Raw genomic sequence first — 17,093 nt, 5'->3', positions numbered from 1 at the left:
TTCCTCGGAACACAGAGCCTAATGTGAGGGAAATCATGCAAGCTTTGTCACTTTATGGATTGGCTACTCGGCTGAACATCAACTTTGCAAAATCAAAGCTGTTACCGCTGAAAAATTATGATTGGCATAGATTAGTCTGGCCAAGACAAATTGTGCCACATGATCAGATAGTCAGACATCTTGGATACCCCATTGGATGGGAGATCTCTCTCAAAGAAGAGACCGAGTGGGTGATGTAGAAGCTACATCACAAAATTGTTATTGGAAGCTGTCTACATGGCCTTTGCATGTACGTCTACGAATAGTGTAGTTTATAATCATGGCATCTGTGCAATTCTATCTCCCTTTGCTGCCTTGGTCTTGTAGACAGATTGACATTTTCATGTCTAAAGCCCTGGAATGCTTGTGGAAACAAAGGCGGACAGAAAAGCCCTTCGTCTCATGAAGAGAGATTTGGTTTGCTCGCCTAAGATGCATGGTGGTCTTAATATTCTCAATATCCATTATCATGTCCTCACGAGGAAGGCGATGCTTCTACCTGATTTTGTGGCACAATCAATGCCATGGGCTTGCATGTTGGGCAGCATGCATGCAAAAGCATATGGACTTTGGGTCACCCATTATGATGATATAGTTTTTGGACATTTTAATACCAAATCACCGATTCTCCCTATGCTACTGCTCTCATTCAAGACTAGAAAGCTTTGTTACACCACTTACATTGGTCGGGCTAGCCCCCAAACCAACGAAACTCTTTGACCATGGACAACATTTATCGGAGTAGGGTGTTTGAAGTGCCGCATGCATTATCCCAACCAAGGAAGGCCTATTATAACATTTCCGTGCTTGGAATTCGCCACAAACGGGATGTTATTGATGAGCATGGTATGGTTTTTTCGTTTCCTCAAGCAGTCCAACATTGTCACTTGTGATTGCATCACAGGTCAATTTGGAGGGTCATTATGGAAATGATGCAACCATTATAGCCAGTGCCCGCACTTCAAGAACACAACAGACTTACAAACTGGCTTTCTGACAAGTGGCTTCCTAGATATACACCTCTTCCTTTTTATCACCTCCCAGTTTCTAGGGCATACAAGTTCCTTTTGGACCCCCTTCGATTCATGAGCATGCGAATCATCTTTGGAGGATGTCTAAATCCTTGCCTTGGTGGGGGGCATTGGGAAGGATATGGACGAGCAAATTGCCCTTGAAGCAACAATTGTTTCTATGGAGATGTATTATGGGTGTTTTTCCGGTGGGGATTCTTTTGGCAGATAGACACATTGCTTCAGCCTCATGTAGACGATGCTCTCACCCATATGAGAGGGTGCCCCATAATTTCTGTGATGTCACCCTACTCCCCCAATTTATTCAAATTTCCCAAGTCCCTCCAATTTCTCCAAATTTTTCCAATTCTTCCAATTTCTTTCATTTCCACCAAGTCTCTCCCAATTCCCCCCTAGTCCCTAGACTTTGGAGCTTGTGATGCTGGTTTGGACAGGAAGACTTTGTGGACAACACCGAAGGCTGTCTACCACCTTATGAAGGAGTACTTCTCTGTCAGTTGTACTCCTAACAACTTGAACGTTGTGTGACGTGTCATGTTGCCAATTTTCTATCCAAATTTTTCAATTACCTCCAATTCTTCTTCTTTTTTTAATCCTAATTTGTTTAATCTCGTACAATTTCCATAATTTCTCTTTTGTCCCCCTACTCCCCCAATTTATTCAAATTTCTCAAGTCCCTCCAATTTCTCCAAATTCCCCCAATTTTTCCAATTCTTCCAATTTCTTCCGTTTCCACCAAGTCTCCCAATTCTCCCCTAGTCCCTAGACTTTGGAGCTTGTGCTGCTGGTTTGGGCAGGAAGACTTTGTGGAGGACATCGGAGGCTGTCTGCCACCTTATGAAGGAGTATTTCTCTGTCAGCTATAGCATTTAATGGGATATTTGTCCAAGTACTAGCAAACTGCAGGTCAGCCAGTCCATAAAGGGTTTCCAACCCTATAAAAGGGCACACTTGCTCAAGGCCTAGATTATTCAGTCCACTAGAGGGTTGGGCAGGAAGACTTTGTGGAGGACACAAGAGGCTATCTGCCACCTCATAAGGAGTATTTCTCTATCGGCTACAGCATTTAATGGGATATTTGTCCAAGAACTGGTAGACTGCAGGTCGGCCAGTCCATAAAGGGTTTCCAGCCCTATAAAAGGGCACACTTGCTCAAGGCCTAGATCATTCAGTCCACTAGGGAGTTGAGTCATAGGTTAGACTTTAGATTAGGTGTTCTCACCTTTTTGATGGGGCAACCATCGGCCAGCCAAGACATTGTACACCTTTTAAGTTTTTATACTATAGAATAGACTGAATACTCAGCTATCTCTCTCTCTTCTCTCTATCTTCTATATGCGTTTTGCATCAAGCATGTTCCACGATGGTGTTTAGGACTGAAAGAAGACTCCCAAAGCTTCCGCATGTGACATTGGTATCAGAGCATCAGGCTCAGCAAGGCTAAATACTGATTCAGTCCCAAATGAAGGTGCACATTCCAAGGAAAGGAACACAAGACATGGAAGAAGTTCCCAGGAGGTTGGTTGGTGGTGTTCCACAAGGCCGAAGGGGGATGGTAGTCCTGTGAGTCGGGTGCCTCGAGACACACCAAGAAAGGCTTTCAGGCAATGGTTCCAAGGGAGGATGATTCTCCAAGGGACGGAGTGAGAGTACCAGCTTCAATACTGAGGAAAACAAGACCAAAGAAAGTGTTCAGGGACAAAGCATGAAGGAAAAGGTGACAAGATGGAACAGATGCATAGATTTTTATCAAATTTGGAGAGAATTTGGAGACCAGATAGGGTTTTCAGTGAAAAGGTTGCTAGGAAGGAAAGGATGACAGGTTTGGCACTCCACAAATAGACTATGGGATGATAACAGTCATCCAAGAATAGAAGTTGGAATCCCGTCATCAAGTTTAGCAGAGGAGAATGTCATGTGCAAGACATGTGCAGGCTAAAGACTAAGCCTTGAAGGGCAACAAGATTAAAAAAACAAGATTAAGGACCAGATTTTGGAGCTTGTGCTACTGGTTTGGAAATGAAGACTTTGTGGAGGACACAGGAGACTATCGGCCACCTTAGGAAGGAGTATTTCTCTGTCGGCTGTTGTAGCATTTAATGGGATATTTGTCCAAGAACTGGCCAACAGCAGGTCAGCCAGTCCATCTAGCCCCATAAAAGGGCACACTTGCTCAAGGCTTAGATCATTCAATCCACTAGGGGGCTAATGATAAAGTTGCACAATGTGGAATCAAAACGTAGGAGAGAGGGAGAGCAAAGGAGAGAGAGAGAGAGAGAGAGACATCAGACAATGAACATCATGTTATGTAGCAAGAGGCTTTTACAATGGCAATACCAACCAGCAAATGGTGTAGAACATGTGCCCGTGAATAGGTTAGATGGTTATCAAGTGAATAGAGGAGGCCCCTTTATATAGTGATGCAAGGGAGCTAGCCGACTGCCCCTAGGAGCTGGCCAATTGCTCCACGACCTACTAAACAAGGAAATAAATGAATAAAACCTCATAAATAGGCATTCCCCAAATACACTGAGATGTACAATTTCTAACAGCTAAGTCATAGGTTAGACTTTAGATTAGGTGTTCTCACATTTTTGATGTGGAAGCCATGGGCTAGCCAAAACATTGTACACCTTTTTGTACTATAGAATATGCTGAATACTCAGCTATCTCTCTATCTTCTGTATGCGTTTTGCATCAAGCAGGGCTTTTTGCATTTTTGTACTTGCATGCTGACTTTTGCGGCTTTATATATATTCATGACTCTTTGACATGTCACATGTACATTTGTCTACTTTGATTTTCTATGCAACTTGCAAGTTGCAACATTCTAAATTTTTATGTTTTGGGTAAGTTGTAAGTTGTAAGTTGTGACTTGTAACTTCTCTAAGTTTTGCATCTATATTTATATTTTTAAGTATTTTTAAATGGACCATACCTCCACCGTATTTTTATTTTCAAAATTTAGCGGTGTGTTTCAAGACCGTATTTGAACGTACCGTACCGAATCGAGCTTTTCGTACCTGACAACTATGCTCAAAACTACTAGAAAGTTCACCATTTCCACCCATACATGGAAATGATGCTTAACCATTGTCTGATAGTCCTTGGTGGGAGTCCAAGGAAGCACATGTATCGTCTGCTTGCCATAGAATAGAGGGGATTTATCCAACAATATGCATCATGTCAGATAACACAACCCCTGGCAGCATAATTCACACCTGCAACAAAGCAACCTCCTAACAGATTTTTCAGCCATTGAACCAAATCATTTGCAGAGGGCATTATGCCAAGCAAAAAAAGTATCACTGCTCCCTTTGAAAATTTTTTGACCTTGGGCAAAATCATTTGCACGGGAATTTTCCATTTTAAAGTGGGTTTAGGCTTATCCCACACAGTCTGATTTGCCTGAAAGTCCTTATGCAATACATCATACGAAAATTGTGCATCCAAATCAGCATCCTGAGTACCAAATTGTTCTGTCTCTTTGATTCTCTTCAAATCTGAAGCATCAGGTGCTTTCTCAATTCTTGTTGAATATACATGATCAGGAGACTCCATGATAAGCACACACACACTTTTTTTTTACTAATTCTTATATTACCAATGGGAAACCTCATTGCGGGGTGAAAACCCACAAAAACCACAAACAAAACATCATGATACAACTGAGGTCCCTATATAGGGCTCATGGAAATGACCGCCTAGAAACAGTCAAAGAAGGCCATATATTGCTGATCGTCTATTTGGTGCAAATTTCGGCAGTCATGTAAAGACTGTCTCAACAAGCATCAAAAGTAGGTGTATTGATCCAAAGGAACATGTCCAAAATATATCTGATTTCTATTTTCCCATATTGTCCATAATTCCCAAAAAGCAGTCCATGCAAAGAATACCCCAAAGTTGGTATATCGTTGTGGAATCCGTTGCGCACGAAAGACGCCCTAAGAGTCTATCCAGGAGAGCATGAGAGAAATCACAATACCATAGCAAATGAGGCGTTGTCTCATCGTTCAGCATGCAACGGTGACATCTTGCCGCAGCGATGCCTTTTTTCCAAAAACACACCAGGCAGAACTCCCACGATGCATCTCCAAACGAACGATCTTTCTTTCAGTGGCAAACCATTTTTCCATATGCTCCTCAAACAATCACCCCACCATCTATATGTTTTATGCATTATCCAAAGCGCATTAGCATGATTTGCAATCCAAGGGGGAGCAAGCATTTTGATATAGACCCTTTTAGCTCTGTTAGTTCATGTAACCTTGTAGCATGAGGTGGAGCAACCCACCAGTCCTTCAAACGCTCCTCATGATTTAGCGGAGGCACTGGTTGAAGAGGCTGCAAGATGGTTGCGCATGAGATGCCAGAGGCCTGTAGTGCATGCCCAACCCATACCTCTGGCTTGCTTCCGAAAAGAAGATAACATAACCTTCATCATTGACCACATCCGCCACGAAAAGACCCAACGGAGCACAAAACAGCCTACTCCCCAGTGTATGCTTTCCAGACGCATGGTGTTTCCAACCTCAGGTGATCTTCCATGCCATTCCAATTTCTCCGTTAGCAATTTCCAGTCCATGATTAACCTAGAACTGAAAGGGCAGCCTGGTATTTTCCTTGTAAAGTGCCCAAAAACCACCTCCCAGTACTCAGGGTTCCATGCACCAAATGTGGCGGACTTCAAAGTGGTGCACATGGCTACTAGCATTTGTGCCCAAGGCTGTTTTTGAGCTGCAAAATCAGCAAGCAAAGTGGTTTTGCTGGCAATGACATGTGTATAAATGTCGAGAATGTGAACGCCCCCATGATTTCTTTGCGTACAAAGCTTGTCTTTTCGTAGCAATATGAGGCCTTTCGTATTGTGTTTGGTTTTCCAAAGTATCTCTAGTATAGCAGACTTGTACTCATCCAAGTGCTTCTTTGGCCAAGCAAGCAAAGGCAAGAAAAAGTGTATATATGCAATGAGAATGGAAAAGGCCATGTGGCCAACTTCCAGTACTATAATTTAGCATTTATTCTTTGCAAAACCCAATCAACCTAGAGTTTGAACGACGTATGCCATGCAAGTGGGTAACCCAAATGTCTAATCAGCTGATTGGAGGGAACAAGAGTCCCTGGCCACAAGACATTGTGCCAAGCTTGTGGTTTGAGAGGGATAAGCTTGGATTTGCGAAAATTAATTTGGAGACCTGCAGTTGTACCAAACAGATCCAAGGCATCCATCACAATGCGGAGATCATGAGGATCATCTCGTAGCATGAAGAAGGAATCATCTCCATAAGGCCGTACCACAAAATACTTGCCAGATGGCAATTGAAGACCACAAAGGGCATCTTGCCGAGTAAGTTGATCCATATATAGAAGCAAACGATGAGTTGCTATGGCATATAACAAGGCACTCAAAGGGCATCCTTGACGCTCAGACTTACCCAAAGACCACGAGTTAGAGAGTTCACCATCAAGAATGCATGATGCCTCACTACCTTGATACAACCAATACACAAGACTGGATATCTTAATTCCAAAGCCCATTTTGCACATGGTCGCCGCAATAAAATCCCATTGCACTATGTCAAAGGCCTTCTCTATATCCACTTGCAAGCACATCTTGTTTTGTATATTTTGCATATTCAACCCCAATGAAGACATTTGCAACGTTATCCGTTATATGTCTGCGCGGGACAAACCCAGCCGCCTCATGTAAGCCTGCATAAAGTATCCCTTTTACCCTATCAACCAACATTTTGGCGACCAATTTGTATACTACGGGCATTAAAGTAGTTGGACGCCAATCAACAAAGGTCTCACACAGGCTTTGTTTTGAAAGTAGTTTTACAAGCCCTTCTTTCCATGATTTGGGCATTCTCCAAGTACACAAAGCAACATTAGCAACGCATGTTTGAGATCATCCCAGAAATGCAAGAAGAATTTGACAATTAAACCATCCCAACCTGGAGATTTCCAAGTGCCCAATTGTTTTATTACCTCTTGCAATTCTTCCTCCATGAAGCATTGTTCCATACAGAGTGCCTCTTCTTGGGATACTATGCATGAAACTTGAGAGAGCAACTGATCCCTAGCAACCTGAACTTGAGCATTAACAAGACCTGTAGTAGCAAAGACATGCGCATAGTGAGACACACATTCATCGACCAAGTGTTGTTTGGAATATTTCCAAGTTTGCGTCAAGGTCTTGACGCGTTTAATGTTGTCTTTTTGACGTTCAAAATGTAAGCTTTTGAAGAAATCCTTTGAAGAGCATCCCTTATCCTTGAATGGCTGTTGCCTGGCTTTGACTTGCCATTTTTCTAGCTTACGTCTGTCATTTTCAGCAAGAACATATTTTGTATTGCATAAATCCTCTTCTTCAAACACCAAAAGATTCCTGATGAAAGCAAGCTCCGCCGGAGCTTAACAAGTTTCTTTTGCATTATGGGCTCTCTGTTTTTCTTCATGCATATACCAGTGACAATAGTCTCTAATGATGAGTTGGATCCTCTGAACAAAACGATACCAAGACACATCCGTACTTTCCAACATTTGCAACTTAAGCGGTGTAATGACCTCTTTGACCAAATTATGAAAAATGTCAAGTAAGAGGTAACGATTATTGATGAGAAGCGAACGATGGCAGTATAAAGGACGATCATCTAATTGTAGTCCAAAGTATAGCCCCATCCACAAAGGTACATGATCAAATAGCACTTGTGAGTGATCCACCCAAATTTTGTATATAAAATCATCATATTGATCCAGATGTAATAAATAGCATCTATCCAGGCGGGCTCGATATTGAGAAAAAGCCCTGTGATCAAAAGCGAAGCCAGACACCCTAGGACACATTTGAGTCCACAAATCAGCATTTCAGTGAGCAGCACTTCATAAAATCCTTTATCTGAGTAATACACTCCCTCCACGTAATTGCCACCCAGTAAAGACTAAAGCCATTGTGCAGCATCACTTTCCGTGGGCATTCTACCCGGAAAGAACACTATGACTGCATGTTTGCGAATATTTCTTGATTGGCGAGACCACACAAGGCAACTTGAGTTTGTATTTGAGAGTAGGTTCAGGCTTATCCCGGGTTCTCTTAATATGTTCAAACTCATCATGCAGCACATCATAGACAAACTGAGCATCTTCATTTTGATGGAGCACCCCCGAGTTGTTGATTTCAAAATGTCTTTTCTTGGTTTCTTGATTCCTTTTCCTTTCATAAAAGGCCGCCATAATTGCAGAGATCACTGTACAAAGACCCTCTTACACACACTCACACACTCACAAAGGGATGTACAGAGAAGGCAGAAATCAACGTGTTACAAGAAAGACGTGCAGGTGGCAAGACGCAGGACAGAAGAAGTAGACGTGCAGGTCGCAAGTTGCAAAGATGCAGACGAGCAGGTCGCACGTCAAACAGACGAGCAGGTTCGCAGACAAGCAAGTCACAGGCAAGTAGAGTCGTAGGTAAGCAGAGTCGCAGGCTCACAGATGAGTAGGGTCACTGATGAACGTCTCTCTCTCTCTCTCTCTCTCTCACACACACACACACACACAAGCCTTAACAGAGGTAAAATCTTGGCTAAGAACAAGGGCTGGTGATTTGACAGCCAGCAGGTGGGAAGGGGAAGACCACCAGGAGAAGGAGACGGAGCAGGTAAAGGCGTAAGGAAGATGACGGCCAGCAGAAAGAGGCGAAACAGACAACAGCCAGCAAGAAAAAGGCGACAGCCCTCTCTCTCCACAAACAGCAGAGCAAGAGCAGGCAACCGTCCTCTGTCTAGGAAGAACGAGCAACGGCTGAGTGAGGAGCAGGAACAGGTGACAGCTAAGTGTCGAGTAGGTACACCCAACAGCAGGTACAAGCGACAGCACACACGCACACGCACGCACATGTGTATACATACATGCATACATATAAAAATTATACATGTATATACATGCATGCATACATACAAATGTACATATTTGAATGTACATATGTATGTATGTGTACACAAAAAGTGTGCATGTGCGTACATACACACACATACATTTACGCATACAATTCTATATATCTATGTATGTATATGTATCTATTCAGCCAACCATATAGCTTGTATTACTACCTCCATAATGAGCATCTTACCTTTGTCCAGACAATATCCTGTATATCTGCTTCTGACTGCCCGCTCTGTGAAGATGAATCAATAGATGCTGCAAATGCAGTAGCAGTCCTTGTGTGGCTAATGAGTGTAGGTTGCTGAAGTAGGGATTGTGGCTGCTGAGGCTGAAGGTTGGTCTCCTGTTGATTACTCGAAAGGATCACAGGAGCTTGTCTTGTTGCATGTAGAGCTGCAGTTTGCTGGGGAACATGGCTTATGCTGGAAACACTTGACCCCAGCCTAGGAGAGCCTTGTACTCCCCTGACCATTGGCATGCTGCCAGCCTGAAGGAATTGAGGGGTTTGCTGCCAAGATTGAACTTGCCCTGGGCCTGCCAGCCTGACCATTGGCATGCTGCCAGCCTGGAGGAGTTGAGGGGTTTGCTGCCAAGATTGAACTTGCCCTGGGCCTGCCAGCCTGACCATTGGCATGCTGCCAGCCTGGAGGAGTTGAGGGGTTTGCTGCCAAGATTGAACTTGCCCTGGGCCTGCCAGCCTGACCATTGGAATGCTACCAGCCTGAAGGAAATGAGGAGATTTAACTTGCCCTGGGCCTGCCAGCCTGACCATTGGCATGCTGGTAGCCTGAAGGAATTGAGGGGTTTGCGGAAAAGATTGAACTTGCCCTGGGCCTGCCAACCTGACCATTGGCATGCTGGCAGCCTGAAGGAATTGAGGGGTTTGCGGAAAAGATTGAACTTGCCCTGGGCCTGCCAACCTGACCATTGGCATGCTGGCAGCCTGAAGGAATCGAGGGGTTTGCTGCCAAGATTGAACTTGCCCTGGGCCTGCATTTACACTCTGTGCCTGATTTTGTGGTGAATGTTGCAAACCAATAGAAGCTGAAGCCAAATTTATGCAATCAATACAAAAAGCAACATGCTCTCTCTCAATCTCTCTCTCTCTCTCTCTCTCTCTCTCTCTCTCTCTCTCTCTCATACAGTTGTACATTGATTTGTCTCATAGGTCGAGTTCTAGACGTTAATACAGCTTTCTTTCTTTCTTTCTTTCTCGCTCATCACGGCATGAGCATCCACATCAGCCACTCATGCTGACACCGCAGCATCGACATCAGCTCATACCAGCTGCACACAGGGGCCATATTTGAGTGCGCAGGCCTACTCCATCCTACATGCCAAGGTGCCCCCGACCCAGAGCACCGAGGATCTCCACTAACACAGAGAGAGATCCATGAGATTCTCCGACAACATGGCATGCCCTCACCATACCCACATCTGCGATCATGAGGCTTAAACAGTCATGTTTCAGTTTCCAGTTTTCACGTTCTTTTTAGCCATCCTGATCCAAGTCACACAAAAGACCCTATCCAATCTCATTGGATCTCAAGGGAGATTGTCATAGAACTGTATAACCCACTCGGTCTCTAATGCAGGATAGTTTCCTTCATCTCCCACCAGACATTAGGCTTCCTTCATGTTTAGTAGATATGCCTCGATGCATTTTCTCTCATAGTACTACTAATCACCATGTATCATTCTTGGTCTCATAGGCCAGTTTGGTCTCACGTGACACTTTTTGGTCTCATAGATCCTGATGGATTCTCTTTCTTTTAGTTGGGCCACTTTTATATATCACTACATGATACAATTAATCCTTTGACCATATGGTCTTTTGCATACGTTAATAGCTCTCTCTCTCTCTCTCTCTCTCTCTCACACACACACACACACACCAAATTATCCACGCGGAGTTTGCTGCAGCCCCGATGGTAGTGGATGCACTCTTCGTTGCAATAAGTGCCCCTGTTTGGAGCAGTACTCACCAACCTTCTGGTTTCTAGAAGAATTAGGAGTTCCTTGGAGTCCATGGAGTCCTTAGAGGGAGGTGCCCCACCTTTGCCTTTGTTAGGCTGCCCCCCTCTCTATCCAATGAAAGCCTGGCTACCTTTCTTTGAAGAAGAATCCCTGAATCTCCTCTCCTGATCAAGGATCATAGGCACCAACTCATCCCAAGTAACGGTTTCCATCCATCTTGAGGTAAGAAGTGAAGAATAGAAGTTCTCATATTTTGGGGGCAACTGAGCAAGTAGCTGAACGGCCATATCCTCGGTGGAAATCTCCTTCTTGCACCCAGAAATCTCAGATCGCAATGACTCTAGTTTGTTGATGTGATCCCGCATGGAAGTAGAATCAGTGGGTCAAAGCTTCAACATTTGAAGCTCCAAGGAAACTCTCTTCATGGGTGTCTTCCGGTCGTAGATGTCGGAGAGTCTCTTCCAAGCAACGTGTGCAGTCACAGGAAACGGCCGTTTCAATCCCTAGAAACGCAGTTCTTTGTTTCAAGACCCCATCCATTTCCATGGCCGTTTCTCGTTTCCAAGTGATATTGTCACAGGAACTAAATGTTTCCACCCCTAAAAACTCGTTTCCCCGTTTCCATTCCTCAAACGTTTCCGTTCCTATATCTCGTTTCTGGTGACCATGGCATGGGTATCTTGTTTGATGTGAGCGAGGACTGAGGATTGAGAGTTCAGAAGAATGAATAATCGAGCACAGGCATTAAGCCAATACCATAGAGCAGCTTCGTGTGTAAGGACATCCCTTGTATCCTCAATGCTTATCCTCTGCGGTGTCCGGGTTAGGCCAGAGAACCGGTTGAGTGATGAACTCCAGAAGATTGTAAGTCTCCAAGACTGCTTCCACCATGACTTTCTAGATGTCATAGTTCGTGCCATCCAACTTGGCATTTGAAGGAAAAGTCGGAAGAGTGGGTATCTGAACTGCCCGAGGTTGGATGAGTGCCATGATGTACCTCCTCTGAAAAAACAGCCCAAGAGCTGCTCTTTGCACTTGTAGGGAGAGTGAGCATGATAGAAAGAGAGTGGAGATGAGAAAAAAATGCAAAAAAATGCAGATCTGCCCCTCCGGAGAAGAAAACACAGGTGTGAAACACTACGGCGGACAGCCACCAAGTTTGCATGGAAAAGTGGCGAAAATCAGCCTCCCATCACTGATTCCAAGTCTAGACGCCTCTAAGCTGTGATACCATGTTAGAGGGCAGCATAAAGATGTAGACAAATGACAAAAACGCTGAAGCTCCAAGAGAGAGAGAGGAGAAAACAGCAAAACGATGATGCACTAGTCCTCAAGGAAAAGATGGATACAACCAGCCCGTAAGTGAGAAGTGGACTCCGTAGGCAGAGGGCTGAAGGTGCTCACCAAATGATCAAGAAACGATGATGAAAAGTGAGGAAGAGGGCAGCATTTATATACAAGTTACAACCCATATGAGCTGGCCAACTGCCTCCTAAACTCCTACATAACCGGAAAATAGGCATAAAAGCCATAAAAAGGGTGGGCAACCCACATCAAAGGCCCATAAAAATAGGGAAAAAATAGGGGAGTGCTTGAGCATGGGAAGGGCACTCGTAGACACCAGAATAGCCACCGATGTATATGCTAACAATTTTCTCCCTCTTCGCCTCCCTTCTACCTTATTCTCTCTCTTCGCCAACTCCTTCTCTATCCTTGCTGCCCTGTTTTGCCATTTTCTCCCTCTTCGCCTCCCTTCCGCCTTATTCTCTTTCTTCGCCAACTTCTTCTCTATCCTCATTGCCCTATTTCGCCATTTTCTCCCTCTTCGCCTCCCTTCCGCCTTATTCTCTCTCTTTGCCAGCTCCTTCTCTATCCTCGCTGCCCTATTTCGCCATTTTCTCTCACTTCGCCTCCCCTCCATATCTCTCTCTTCGCTAGCTCCTACTCTATCCTCGCTGCCCTGTTTCACCATTTTCTCCCTCTTCCCCTCCCTTCCGAAGAAGCGAATGGCAAGTTACAAGCTGATTTGGACGATACTAAGAATGCCATCACCATAGGTACTCAAAACCTCTGGGCTGAGGTGGAAGCAACGACCTCTAAATGGGTCAAGGTTGCTAAAAAGGACCTTAAAAAAAACAGGTACAATGTAGCTATGATCCTTCTTTACATGATGCATGCTTATCAGTTGGTAGATTCTCATGTATACAGCCGTGCTAGCAAGCACATTATGTCACAGCGCCATTTATTTACCTCATTGGGAGATGCACCCAAGGGGGGTATTGTTACATGTGCTAATAACTCCTCTTATGATGTCAAAGGAGTTGGGAAGATTGAGCTTATTGCCGCCAATGGTGGGACAATCATGCTCTCAAAGGTTTTGTATGTGCCAGGGTGCTAGGGATCAAGAAGAATCTCCTGTCAATCTCGGCCATCACTGGGTCCTGCCTATCCGACGCAGAGACCATCTTTTGGAGGATGCCTCTACTTTGTCACACCTCTACTTTGTCACATTCATTGATGACCTTTCTAGATTCAACTAGGCCTATGCTATGAAGGCAAAATCAGTAGTGTTTATGTGCTTTAGGCACTTTAAGCACATGGCTAAAAATGTGTCAAGTTGCAAAGTCCAAACCCTTCATACAGATAGAGGGGGGAAGTACATGTCAAAAGAGTTTAATGCATACTTGTCAAAAAGGAGCATTCAACATCAATGTACCACCCAAAAGGGCTACTGACTACTTCTACTGCCTATACATGATCCAACTTCAGGATGGAGAGAGATGAAATGATGCAAAAGATGCTCCTTCTACTTATATGATGTTCGGATGCTGGTTGGCCAGCTTCAACTGCTGTCGACCAGCTGATTTGTCCTCTAACATGATGTGTAACATAAAATGCCAAACTCTTCACCATAATTGTTAATAAATGTTGCAAACTCTCACACAATGCTGTCAACTGATATTGTACCGCTGCCAACCTGATATATGTGTGCTGAACTGCTGCCAACCTGATGCATGCTGATGAAGGTGCCCTAATTGCATCTAATATTGCTGCCTAATGAGGGATATGATCAGGGATTAGACATGGTACTGCCTTGTGCACGTGGCATCCCTTCCTGCTAAGCTTGATGGAAAACAGGCATCAGATGGACTAGCTTGTGCAAAGTATGGCAGCTGTATGCAGCATGTGGTAGGCGGCCATGATCATGAGACGCCCTGATCAGCAGAAACGTAGATCATGAGCAGCTTATAGCAAGGAAAATGCAAGGTTGATGGCGACCATAGGAACTGAAAATCGCACCAATTTGATGGGGGAAGAAGACGCAGCAGAGAAAGGCGACTACATGATGATGTGGTAGAAAAAACACAGCAGGATGGTGCTTGGAGGAGGGTGATGAAAAGAGAGCTACCTAGCTCTAATACCATGTTGGAAAGCATGGTGCCAGGATCACAAGGTGAGTGGAGATGGAGAGGTTCAGCCCATGGTGGGTGAGTGTATAGACATGGAAGGGTGAAGGAAAGGTGTTTTCTCACCGCCTCAGAATCGAGATTGGCAAAGCCAATGATACGCACACAATTATGGATATGCAGAGTATGCACCACACAACAGGTGGAAGATAAGGCACACACACTACATGCTTAGCTGCCCGGCCTACTATGAGATACGAGGGAGACTTTTCTTCCATGAGGGGTTTGGTCCACTCGCACAGGTGATGCAATTTGATGACCAAAGATGCATGAGCATGTATTTACTGGAGCTCAAGCGTTATAGGGATGCATTATCAAGGTAGCATACCGAGAGGCAAACCCAACATGATACTTCCCAGAGGGTCATTACAGATTTCTTCAGTTGTCATGCATCCTCTACATCACAGCCCACCACCCACACTAGCAGTCCGGTCCTCTGCCTAGAGAGGTCTTCAGTGATAGAGCTCGATCTATTTTGCGGGCCATACGCCCCCCCGACCCAGAATAGCACGGAAAAATGCAGATCCAGGAGGTTCTTTGACGCCATGACATGCTTCCATCACAGAGGTCATGTATTCTCTTGGCCATTAGATCCGTATTGCCTGAGGAGGGCATCCTTATTATTTGACCATGGCTAGTTTCTCCCATACAGGGTCACATGTTGACATCACATCTGTATACACTAGTGATGGTCATTATTCCTTCTCACATTTATTTTTTCCATGGCTCAGTATTTCCATGGGATCATTGTACCACTTATGGTCTCATAGACCCTTGAGGTCTTTTGTAGACGTTAATATTATTTTCTTTCTTTCTTTCTCTCTCTCCCTAGCTAGGTAGCACGCATGCACACACTTGCACTTAAAATTAATGGTAGATGCTTTCACTGAAATGGAGGAAATCCTAGGAGACAAGAGCGACCATATTCAAAGGTTTTTTTGTTTAATTACAAGAATCCAAAGGCTGGCTGGAACTTTGAGCTGTTACATTCAAACTCGTCGGCAAAGCACCATTTGATCCATTTTGTGTCCATGTCAGCCTCTTCAAATAGATTTTTCTCAGATAGTCATGCTGTAGTAAAGTGTGTTTAAAGAATTAAAATTCCTTTTCGATGAGTCTTTCTGCTAATGTGGCAATTCGTGGATAGAAATGGGGGAGTTCATATGCCGTACCTGATCGGGGGTGGCGTTAAATGTTTCCTCCTCGAAACGAGCAGCAATTTTGAAAAGCTCATCCATGTTGTCTTGACCCAAAAGGGGCATATGCCTTTGCAATGTATCCATTCTGCTCAATGTAACCAATCAAACACAACTTTTATAGTTACATTTTAGCTACGCCAATTCACAGATATAAATTCAATCACCCTGATATGTAAGATCCGAATGCAGACGTGAGATTTTTGTTTGTTTTCTTTGTTTGGTGTGATACCCTCCTAACACCCTCACTAAGTTATTTTCACTTAATCCATATGCAAAAAAAAAAGGCATGTTGAACCCATGTGTTTGATCAAAACAGACCCCTCAAATCAGTCTCGGTTACTCTTAATCCATATGCAAAAAGGCATTTTTACCCATGTATTTGACCAAAACAGCAGCTCTCTCTCTCTCTCTCTCTCTCTCTCTCTCTCTCTCTCTCTCAAACACAAACACACACACACACACACACACACACAGTTCAACCTCTTCATCCATTTCTAGCTTTAAGTGAGAAAATTAACTCAACGAAAGAGGGATTGAAACCCAGCAACGTAATCCATGATATTTTGCCAAGACAAGCAATTAAGATACAAATTACCATCATTACACCCTGATTAGACAGGCAGCAGAAAACAAACAGGCGATGGGATCAACAGATCAAAGAAAGCTATAAAAGCAGAAACGCAATGGCATACATCCTGTTCACAATCTTGAGGCGGGTTTCTTGGGTGACGGTTGCCCTCCAGTCGTCGTCCATGGAAGCCTCCATTGCGAATGCTTGAGGCTGTGCAGGAGAATATAGGGCATGAATATGTAATATTCACTTTTAAAGGCAGGTCAACCCTTGGACGCCAAACCCCCTCGCTTCCCCCCTCTCCCTGTCTCTCTCTCTCTCTCGCCATCGCTTTATAAGACATTCGTAAGCCAAGAATTCCAAAAGTTAGTCGAAAAAAATTTATTGCCTTCTCATTTCAAGGTCAAACCAAGGCAACAATGGCAACAATGGAACAAGGTATACAATACTGAGAACATGTCTGTTTATTGAGACAAGTTTTGGCAATTGTTACTTCAAGTTTACAGTCAGTGAAAGAGAGCAAAAGTGAAAGTTTATTGCCAGACTCAAGCTTACAAGAGAGCAACAGAGAAAGTTTATTGCTACTATTTAGAGCAGATGTGATGCATGTTCCGTCCTTACTCAAGCCTCCTATTAGAGCGGATGTGAACATGTTTCGTCCTTACTCTCTTAGCTGGAAATTTCTTTAGCTTTAAACTCTGGAAGAAAAACTAGTATTCGAAGAAGCATGAGTGCTTGACACATCTTTTTCGAAGTCTTCTAAACCACCTTATTAAATAAAGAATTTTGATAAGACTAGGATGACTAAAGAAAAAGATGTGAGAAATAAAATTGTCATAAAACTTCCAACAGAAAGCTAAAGAAA

The 17,093-nt window shown here is 43.9% G+C and overlaps 1 protein-coding gene across 1 annotated transcript in view; it reads right to left on the bottom strand.

Annotated features, from left to right (window-relative positions):
• Nucleotides 1-16,831, bottom strand: part of LOC147633418 (uncharacterized) — a 28,792-nt gene extending 11,961 nt beyond the window's left edge. Inside the window, exons 1-4 of the mRNA XM_086806485.1 lie at nt 16,350-16,831; nt 15,631-15,742; nt 15,409-15,529; nt 9,202-10,058 (exon numbers count right to left, since the gene is read on the bottom strand). Coding sequence (XP_086662611.1) covers nt 9,202-10,058; nt 15,409-15,529; nt 15,631-15,742; nt 16,350-16,423 — 1,164 coding nt within the window. The 5' untranslated portion in view covers nt 16,424-16,831. The remainder of the gene's footprint in view (nt 1-9,201; nt 10,059-15,408; nt 15,530-15,630; nt 15,743-16,349) is intronic.
• Nucleotides 16,832-17,093: the final 262 nt, after the last annotated feature.

Source organism: Cibotium barometz, chromosome 12 (assembly GCF_041138505.1).
Source record: "Cibotium barometz isolate CiBa-2024 chromosome 12, ASM4113850v1, whole genome shotgun sequence".
NCBI classification, from domain to species: Eukaryota; Viridiplantae; Streptophyta; class Polypodiopsida; order Cyatheales; family Cibotiaceae; genus Cibotium; species Cibotium barometz.
Note: the sequence above shows the minus strand (reverse complement) of the source record. Positions and strands in the feature narration are given on the sequence as shown.